Source organism: Hemiscyllium ocellatum, chromosome 3, assembly GCF_020745735.1.
Source record: "Hemiscyllium ocellatum isolate sHemOce1 chromosome 3, sHemOce1.pat.X.cur, whole genome shotgun sequence".
NCBI lineage: Eukaryota > Metazoa > Chordata > Chondrichthyes > Orectolobiformes > Hemiscylliidae > Hemiscyllium > Hemiscyllium ocellatum.
Genome location: NC_083403.1, coordinates 30,099,790 through 30,110,777, shown reverse-complemented (window position 1 = coordinate 30,110,777; position 10,988 = coordinate 30,099,790). Strand labels below are relative to the sequence as shown.

General features: G+C 42.0%; 1 protein-coding gene across 1 annotated transcript in view; it reads right to left on the bottom strand.

Moving 5' to 3' along the window:
- Window positions 1-2,094: 2,094 nt before the first annotated feature.
- ppil6 (peptidylprolyl isomerase (cyclophilin)-like 6) overlaps window positions 2,095-10,988 on the bottom strand; it is a 43,982-nt gene continuing 35,088 nt past the window's right edge. Inside the window, exons 7-8 of the mRNA XM_060854574.1 lie at window positions 8,051-8,186; window positions 2,095-2,206 (exon numbers count right to left, since the gene is read on the bottom strand). Of these exons, the coding sequence (XP_060710557.1) occupies window positions 2,095-2,206; window positions 8,051-8,186 (248 nt within the window). The remainder of the gene's footprint in view (window positions 2,207-8,050; window positions 8,187-10,988) is intronic.

Sequence of the window (10,988 nt, the reverse complement as noted above, 5' to 3'; positions counted from 1 at the left end):
TATAGGGAATAATAAAACCATGAGAGGCATGGATAAAGTGAATAGCCAAGTTCTTTTACCAGGGTAGAAGAGTCCAAAATGGGATAGCACAGGTTTAAGGTAAAAGGGGCAAGATTTAGAGGAGACCTAAAAGGCAACTTTGTCATAGAGATGTACAGCATGGAAACAGACCCTTCAGTCCATCCCATCCATGCCGACCAGATATCTCAACCCAATCTAGTCCCACCTGGCAGCACCTGGCCCATATCCCTCCAAACCCTTCCTATTCATATACCCATCCCAATGCCTCTTAAATGTTGCAATTGTACCAGCCTCCACCACATCCTCTGGCAGCTCATTCCATAAACGTACCACCCTCTCCATGAAAAAGTTGCCCCTTAGGTCTCTTTTATATCTTTCCCCTCTCACCCTAAACCTATGCCCTCCAGTTCTGGACTCCCCAACCCCAGGGAAAAGACTTTGTCTATTTTCATGCAGAGACTGGTGCTTGTATGGAATGAGCTGCCAGAGGAAGTGTTGAGAGGAGAAAGATTTGAAAAAGACATGATAGGCAATTTTGTTTACACCGAAGGTGGTTCGAGTATGGAATGAACTTCCTGAGGAAGTGGTGGATGTAGGTCCAGTTACAATGTTTAAAAGACATTTAGCTCAGTACATGAATAAGGAATGGGAGGGATATGGACCAAGCACAGGCAGGCGGAACTAATTTAGTTTGGGATTATAGTCGGACCAGTTAGTCCTAAGGGTCTGTTTCTGTACTGTGTGACACAATGACGTTATTGTTCTGAGTTTTTTTAAAATATAAACTTTTAAAATATTTTTCTTACTTTTCTGTGTCCCCTCCTCTCTTTGAATTAAATCAACTTCACTTTCTCTCTCTGATTTGAACCTATTTCATTCTATTGGTTTCTCCATTGTTCGGGTTTTCTCCCCCACAATTTCTAATTCTCTCTGCTTAAGGAGTTGGACTCATTGTTCACCAAGTTTCTAGATGCTCCACTGCCCTTGCTGGGCCAGCAATTTGCAGCGCAAAGCTTTACTGAGCTGAAAAATTCAACACAAAGTCTAATTTGTGGGGCCATACCATGAGGTGTGGAAGGTCTGAAAAATCTGGGCTAATGACTTCAGGTCAAGCTCAGCTTTACATCAGTAATGATTCCCTGCAGCAAGAATTCAGTGCTTTAAATCTGGAGAAAAAGCAGTTCAGAAAAAATTTAAATGTATCAACGTAACAGAAAGCATTATTTTCACTTTCCTTCCATTCTATTTTGTTCACACAACATAGAAACATGAACACAATTCAAATGTGACTCGACTTCAATTAAATTTTGTATGTTTGGAGGTGGAAGGTATAATATAAATGCAAGTCCCTGTTTTCATTAATATTCAACATCTGCGTAATTCCACAAATATATTTTAATGTTAATGCATCACGATTGTCCCTCAACATAAGCCAGTGGTAGTTTCATTACTTAAATAACATGTCCTTAAGATAAAACTTAAATCAAAAAAAGAGTCTTTCTACGAAAGAGGTACGATATTCACCTTATCAGGCCTCTCTGAGCTTTCTCTCACCACCTAACTTCCCAGACCAGAACAATACCTTGTAGAGCAACTACTGGGCCTCTGAAAATGAACAGAAGATTATCATAGCAGCGCAGGGTGAGTGAAACCCCAGCTCACCTCCATCTTTCTTTGAGGAATTGTTTGAGATGGGAGCCTCAGTGTGAGGCAGTGTGGGGAGTGGTTTATGTCCGAGATGTGATGTGGGATCTTGCTTGTTAAATTAGGAAACAGAGAGGATTAGTATGCAAACACCAGCAACAATAATTTGCAGTCACAGATTGGGGAAATATTTTGCTTTTTTTCTGATGGAGTTTATGAAACTCATTCCCCAATTTGTTAGCATTGTCAATCTTCACTTTCATTAATATATAATTTACTGGAGAGTTTTAGAGATGCCATATTGTTTATGTCGTGCAAGAAAGCATGTCACTGTGAGGATAATAAATAATGGACAGGAAACCCATGTTATTTTAGATTATCAGAATACCATAGAATAGTACTTTAGCCAAACTACAAGAGTAACAATATTTAGGGAGAATAGAGACCACAATCTGTGATTTTACATTCCACTGTTGGTCTCTCGTTATATGTGGAAACTGATTCCAATTCATCGAGAACATCTGTGCCTGCTACCAGTTGCCTGTCAAAAGAAAAGATAAAATTTATTTCAGGAAAGTTTTTATTCTGCAGGAAAAGAATGAATGAATTGATGGCTATTTAAAGTAATTCATGAACACTATCTGAGAAAATCTTCACATATCTCCCGATGCCTTCTTAGGTAAAGATACAGGGAAAAGATCACTGTGGATCTTGTCTATCACTTATAGTCACATTTTTTTTCAAAATTCATTCATGGGGTGTGAGCTTTGTTGGCCATCCAACTTAAAACAATGGGCCAAATGGCTTGCTTTTACATTTTAGGGATTCTAGGATTCCTAATTGACCTTGGGAAGCCACTGGTGAGTTGACTTTCTGAATCATTGCTGTCTATGTGGTGGTGGTAATGCATCTACAGTGCTATCAGGGAGGGACTTCATGGATTTTGATTCTGAGACAGTGAAGGAGCAATGGTTTAATTCTATGTCTGGATGGTGTGTGACCTGGAGAGGAATTTTGCAGCTGGTGCTGTACCCATGTGATTTTTGTCCTTGACCTTTTCATTACCTTGTGGAATCACTACAGTCCCACAGGCATACACAACGCTGGTGGGAAGACAAATACTGACTTAGCAAAAGTGCTAGATCAATAAAAGGTTCAAGTCAGAACAGTGCGCAACTTGGAAAGGAACTCTCAGGTTATGCTGTTCTCAAGTGGCTGTTGAAATCGTTCACATAGAAGCTGACATTTGGGAAGCTGCTGCCAATAGACATCATGGTCATTGTTCTCCATTACAGTGTTTCTTGACTATCCTCTGTGTTTTTCACATTATTCCAGTGAGCACTCATGTAAATTTTGCTCTTGTTATATCGAATTTCCATTTCATTTCTATCATTTGCAACTTGATATGAAACTATCTTTCGTTATACAGTGTCCTAATCTAGTTCTTTTCCCAGTTCGTCAAATCTGAGCAGTCCCCATTCTTCCACAATCTTTACTTTCCATCTTAATATTGCAACCTTTGAAATGCAGGAATGGGATCCAATAATTCCTTCCATTTTCATTTATCACATCTTCTGTTTCAGTCTTTTCACACTTGGACATGCATTATTGGCCATGTACCTACCTGCGCCTTGGTATTTGAATTAAAATATAAGCTCATTCCTTTAAGTGAGTGAACACTCTTATACCATAAGCATTAGGTACAATAGGTGGAAATACATTTCTTTAGAGCCAAGTGCAGAAGTGGGTATAAAAGTAGGGGGATTCCCAATTTTTTCTACATGATTGCATTCTTCTCAGCTCACTGCACAGCCATGCTTGGGTAAAATGGGAAATTTTATGGGTAGGCTAAAAACCATCAGGACTTTCTGGATTCCAACAGCTCAGCACCATATTTAAAAGGAACTGGGACAGTATTTCACTCTCTGCAATGCAGCACATCATTCAACCTCTGCTCATCACCCCCAACCAGCCCAGAGATGTCAGTAAAAAAGCAGCAGGAAGGTGATGGCCTAGTGGTATTATCACTAGATTATTCATCGAGAGACCCAGGTTTGAATCCTGCCAAAACAGATAGTGGAATTTGAATTCAACAAAATCTGGATTTGAGTCTAACGAAGGCCATAAAACTAATGTCTTGTAGGGAAGGAAATCTGTTTTCCTTGCTTGGTCTGGCCTACATATGAATCCACAGTAATATGGATGACTCTTAATTGCAAATGTCCTCTGGGCAATTGAATACTGGCCTGACCAGAGATGTCCATGTCCCATCAAAAAGGGGCACATTTCACAATGATTCTAAAAAGGCAATAAATACCAAAAAAATGAACCTGAAGGTGGTGTCTCAATGCAAGGAAACTTGTAATTAGGTGGATGAATTAACTATGCAAACAGTTATTAATGGATATGATGTAACTGGGATCTCAGAGACCTGGCTCCAGGATGACCAAGGATGGGAACTCAATGTCCAGAGTTATTCAATCTTTAGGAAAGATAGTCAGAAAGAAAAGGGAGGTAGGGTAGCATTGCTGGTAAAGGAGGAGATTGACGCAATAGTAAGAGGGGACATCCTGGAAGATGTGGAATCAGTATGGGTGGAGCTGCGGAACACTAAAGGGAGTAGACATTAGTGGCAGCTGTGTACAGACCGCCAAACAGTAGTTGTGATGTTGGGGAGTGTATCAAACAGGAAATGAGGCGCATGCAGTGAAGATTATGGGTGACTTCAATCTATGTATTGATTGAATTAACCAAACTGGTAGCGATGTGATGGAGGAGGATTTCCTGGAACATATGAGGGATGGTTCCCTCATCTAATATGTCATGGAACCAACTAGAGAGTAAGCTATCCTTGACTGGGTATTGTGTAATGAGAGAGGATTAATTAGCAATATTGTGGTTGTGAGATTCTTTGGGGAAGAGTGACCATAAAATAGGGCAAAAATCTTCATTAAGATCGAGAGTCAGACAATTAAATCTGAAACTAGATCCTGAACTTAAAGAAAGCTAACTTTGATGTTATGAGGCACACATTGGCTAGGATAAACTGGTCAAGAATACTTAAGGGTTGACAGTGTATAGGCAATGGCAAACATTTAAAGAACACATGGATGAACTTCAACAATTGTACATCCTTGTCTGGCATAACAGTAAAACAGGGAAGTATATCAACCATGACTAACAAAGAAAGGCAGGGATAGTGTTAAAACCAAAGGGGAGGCAAATAACGAGCGATGAAGACAAATATTGGTCCCTTGCAATTAGAAGCAGGTGCATAATGGACCACAAGGAGATGGCAGATTAGCTGAACAAATAGTTTGGACCAGTCTTCACTAAGGAGGACACAAATAATCTTCAGGAAATGCTAGGGGACAGAGGATCAAGCATGAAGGAGGAACTGAAGGACATCCTTATCAGTCAGGATATGGTGTTGGGGAAATTGATGGGATTAAACCCCAGTAAGTTCCCAGCGCTTGCTACTCTGCATCCCAGAGTACTTAAGGAAGTGGCCCTAAAAATAGTGGACATATTGGTGATCATTTTCCAGTATTCCGTAGACTCTGGAAGAGTTCCAATGGACTAGAGGGTAGCTGAGAAAGGAGGGAAAGAGAAAATGGGGAATTATAGGCTGGTCAGCCTAACATCGGTGATGGAGAAAATGCTGGAGTCAATTATTAAGGATGTAATAATTGAGCATTTGGAAAGTGGAGACAGGATTGGTTCTAGTCAGCATGGATTCACTAAAGGGAAATCATACTTTACAAATCTTCTGGAATTTTTTGAGGATGTGACCAGTAGAGTGGACAAGGGTGAATCAGTAGATGTTGTGTATCTGGATTTTCAAAAGTCTTTTGACAAGGTTCCACACAGAGGACAATTAAAGCTCACGGTATCAGAGGTAATACACTGACATGGATAGAGAACTGGTTGGCAGACTGGAAGCAGAAAGTTGGAATAAACGGTTCTTTTTCAGAGTGGCAGGCAGTGATGAGTGGGGTGCTAAAGGGTTCAGTGCTGGGATTCTATCTGTTCACATTATACATGAATTATTTGGATGAAAGAATTGAATGTAATATCATCAAATTCACAGATGACACTAAGCTGGGTTACAGTGTGTGTTGTGAGGTTGCAGGGTGACTTGGACAGACTGGCTGAATGAGCAATACATGGCAAATACAATATAATGTGGATGAATGTGTGGTTATCCATGTTGGTTGCAAAATCAGGAAAGAAGATTACGATCTGAATGGTGGCAGTTTAGGAAAAGGTGAGGTGCAACGAGACCTGGATATCATGGTGGAACAGTCGCTGAAGGTTGGCATGTAGGTGCTACAGGCAGTGAGGAAAACTAATGGCATGCTGGCCTTCATAATGAGAGGATTTGAGTACCGGAGTAAGGATATCTTGCTGCCGTTATTTCGGGCCTTGCTGAGGCCACACCTTGAGTATTGTGCACAATGTGGCCACCTAGTCTGAGGAATGACATTCTTGCTACTGAGGCAGTCCAACGAAGGTTCACCTGACTGATTCCCGGGATGGTATGACTGATATACGAGGAAAACACTGGACCGAATGGGTTCGTACTCACTGGAATTTAGCAGAATAATGAGGGATCTCATTGAATCATATAAAATCTTGATGGGGTTGTACAGCCTAGATGCAGGAAGGATGTTCCCAATGTTGGGGGAAGTCCAAAACGAGGAGTCACAATCTAAGAATAACGGGTATGCCATTCAAGACTGAGATAAGAAAGAATTTCTTCACTCAGAGTTGTGAACCTGTGGAATTCTATCCCATAGAAAGCTGTTGGGGTCAATTCATTAGATATACAGAGAAGCCTCAATTATCTGGCACTTGATTATCTGAATTTTGAAATACACGGCAAGAGCGCAAGGTCCCGATGCTCGGCTAAACTATGTTACCCGGCATTCGATTAACTGAATGAAATACTCCCTGCTCATGTCCTTCAGATAATCGAGGTTCCTCTGTATTCAAGAGAGCTGAATGTGGCCCTTGCAACTAAAGGGAATCAAGGGGTAAAGGGTGAGGGCTGGAATGGGATACTAAGAACGCATGATCAGCCAAGATCATACTGTATGGTGGTGCAGATTCAAAGGGCCGAATGGCCTACTCCTGCAACTACCTTCTAATATTTCACGAATGAACATATTTTAAAAAGGCCCCACCATTCAGTAATGCCTCCCTAAAGGATCTCCTAAAGACAGTCCAGGAGAGCAGCTCTTTTCCCTATATACAGCAGTCGGAAGTCAGCCCCACAGATGATAACAGCCTAGACAGAGGTGATTACAGACATCAGAGTTCATGGGGATCTCAAGAGAATCTTATTTCATCTTTTTCATTATAACTGGGAGATGCTGCACATCTCAGAACGTCTCACCAAAGGCTTGCTTGAGAAAGGACACAAGCACAAAGGATGGGTGTTTGAGTTGAGCCTCCCTATTGAGTTCAGCCCCACTTGGTTGTCAAGGTCACTGGTGCCAGCCTGTGTGGCTGCATCACGTGGGCAGGCTTGTTGGCCTGGTCAGGCTTCACAACTTCACCATTCAACATCATCGAGCCAGACTGCATGTGGTTGAAACGTCTCTTGAGCTACTGAACATCGAGAGGCTTCACTCTTTTCACTGTAAGCATTTAACTCCATAAGCCAAACTGCATATGACTTTGACGCCTCACATACTGATCAATATCGAGATGGTTCCCCTGTTACACTGTGAATGCAGCAGTCTGGGGTTTGAATGAGTATGCACAGCATGCTGATGCATAGAGCAGGATCCTGACAATGAAGGGTGGAAAATCTAGTTCACCAGAAAAGTTTGGGGAACTTATCAGCAAATTCCCTAACCTATCATGGAGAAGCTGAATTTTGCCTCCCACACAATTAAGGTCTTCTGCCTGACCTTCTAAAAGCTCCTGGGGGACCTGGAAGAGAACTCCCAACATGTGCCCATGAATATTTGCATTTGTCTGTTCATGTGTTGTGTGAGGAATATTTGACAGCAGGACAATTCTGTGAACTTGAGACTCTCCTAACTTGAGATAAGAAACTTAACAGAAAAATTAGATTTATCAGATCTTTCATTAGAAATTAATTTGTCATAGAAAAATGTGCTAAAGAATAGTAAAACAAAGGTGACAAACTTCAAATTGAACAATATAGTTAACCATGGACTTATAACCAGACTGGGGAAGAGTTTCATTGTAGAGCACCATGTAACACAGGCATAACTCAATTCTCTGCCAGATAGGGACTCCCCAGTCTGCTCTCTGAACAGCATTCTTCAAAATAACACTGTGGAACATTTCCCCCACTATGTTAAACCAGCAATGTTCAGACAAAAGTGAGGAAAAAACCTGAAATACCAACCCAAAAGCCACAAACTTGGTGTTCATCCAAAGAGTTGGCTGCAGTGTGATATAGAACTGGCTTCCACTCGTATGCCGTCCCTTGTTAGCCATCCCAAGAATTCCTCTCTTGCAGTGAGAGATTGCAAAGGTCTCATCTAATAATAGAAAACACATCCTGGATATGAGTAAGTATTTCTCATACTGATAGTGATCAAAACAATGTCCGTTTGTAAGGATACTGAAAGCCAAGGTCCATACCCATCAGGACAGCCTCAACTGTGATCTTGGGTTCATGTTGTGCCACATGTGACCCCATCATTACTGTTCTGTGTAAACTCTTCCTTATTGTTCTGTTTTGACACCATCATCTTGATAACTTTTTTATCTCTCTACCTTAACTAGTTTGCATAGTTTTGGATCAGTTTGTTACTTTGGTTAGATGCTTGTCATGCAACTCTTCGACCTATCATGTTATTCCAGCCATTTGGTTTGTCTCTGGCACTATCCTAATTTTCACTTTTTTTGTAATTATTAATTGGATCGTAGGCCACCTCTTCACTTTCTATTCAGCTGTTGATACTTTACTCAATCCGGCTGACACTTTGGAACACCTGAAAAGACTTTCCTCACAACATTTGTATTTACCTTTTGACACTCTTAATTACCTGAAATAATCTTACCAATATTTCCCTGCAAGAGAATTCTGTGCCTGTGTGCTTCCCTCCATTTCACCTGATGAAGGAGCAGCGCTCTGAAAGCTTGTGCTTTCAAATAAACTTGTTGAACTATAACCTGCTGTCATGCGGCTTCTGACTTTGTCCATTTCAGTCCAACACCGGCACCTCCACATCATTTGTAAGGAGACATGTATTTTATTTGGAAAAAATAAACTGAACATGAAAGTTTGGACAACCGTGTTGCAATAAAAGAATCATTTTTTAAAAACAACTTAAAGCAGTTTGCTCATTGGTTACATAAAAACATGTAATGTTGGCTGAATCTGGACTTTGCTACTTTTGATTGGCTGGCACCAGGTACTTTTGGGTTGAACAAAAAGAAACTGCCCAACGACAGCTTTTGGATTGGCTTTAAGGGTTGACTTGTCACAGAGCTGTGAGGAGAGAGAAACTGGGCTCTTAGGCTTGCAGAAATCAAAAAGCCAGACCCTGCCCTCCCTTTGAGAATTAATAATAAATAAAACTCAAAGAATCTACGACACGAAAAACTTCTAATTCAAGTAAAGACCTAATCCAACTGACCAGCTAATGGATCGAGGACTGCCACAGTCAATAATAGTGTGGTACCATTGTTAAAAAATCAAAAATACTGGGAGAAAGTCACCTCATACCATCCCTGGGATTTTTAATTCATAGATTGTGTTCTTCTTGCTATATTTTCTACTCTTAATATATTCTGGAATATTACTTGTCTAGGAGAAAGTGAGGACTGCAGATGCTGGAGATCAGTCGTGAGTGTGGTGCTGGAAAAGCACAGCAAGTCAGGCAGCATCCGAGGAGCAAGAGAATCAATGTTTCGGGATAAGCCCTTCATCAGGAAAGAGGCTTGTGGGCCCAGGGGGCCTAGAGATAAGTGGGGGGGGGGGGGGGGGGGAAGATAGCTGAGAATGTGATAGGCAGATGAAGGTATTGTTTGTCTCTCTATCTGGTCAATTTTCTTTGTGAATGAATGTTTGGATTTAAAGAGGGTATAGTTTAAGTTGAATGCTGGGTTAACGTCCAGTGTGGAGTTAAGGAAGGGAGGGAGTTCTTTTCTCTCCAAAGGGCAATGGAAATATTCAATAGTCAGTTTTCTTTCTTTGGGAAAATGTAATAGAGTTATAGTCATAGAGGAAGAGATGTATAGCACCGAAACATCAGTCCCACTTGCCCATGACGACCAGATATCCTCGATTAATCTAATCCCATTTGCCAGCACCTGCGCCCACACCACCTCCCTCACCTCTATCCAAGGCCCTAAAGGAGCCTTCCACATCCATCAAAGTTTTACCTGCACATCCACTAATACCATTTATTGTATCCGTTGCTCCTGATGAGGTCTCCTCTACACTGGGGAGACTGGACGTCTCCTAGCAGAGCGCTTTAGGGAACATCTCCGGGACACCCGCACCAATCAACCACACCGCCTCATGGCCCAACATTTCAACTCCCCATCCCACTCTGCTGAGGACATGGAGGTCCTGGGCCTCCTTCACGTCGCTCCCTCACCACCAGACGCCTGGAGGAAGAATGCCTCATCTTCCGCCTCAGAACACTTCAACCCCAGGGCATCAATGTGGAATGCAACAGTTTCCTCATTTCCCCTTCCCCCACCTCACCCTAATTCCAAACTTCCAGCTCAGCACTGTCCCCATGACTTGTTCAGACTTGTCCTACCTGCCTATCTCCTTTTCCACCTGTCCACTCCACCCTCTCCTCCCTGACCTATCACCTTCATCCCCACCCCCACTCACCCATTGTACTCTATGCTACTTTCTCCCCACCCCCACCCTCCTCTAGCTTATCTCTCCACGCTTCAGGCTCACTGCCTTTATTCCTGATGAAGGGCTTGTGCCCGAAACGTCGATTTCGCTGCTCCTTGGATGCTGCCTGAACTGCTGTGCTCTTCCAGCACCACTAATCCAGAATCTGGTTTCCAGCATCTGCAGTCATTGTTTTTAACCATCCCCCTCTAAACCCTTCCTATTGATATACCCATCCAGATGCTTTTTAAATTTGTAATTGTACCAGACTCTGGCAGCTCATTCCACACGTGCACCAACTTTTGTGTGAAGAAATTGCCCCAAGGCCCCTTCTATATCTTGCCCCTCTCATCCTAATCCAATGCCCTCTAGTTCTGGATGCCCCCAATCCGGGGAAAAGACCTTGTCTATTTATCCTATCCATGCCCCTCATGATTTTATAAACCTCTATGAGGTCACCCCTCAGCCTCCAACGCTC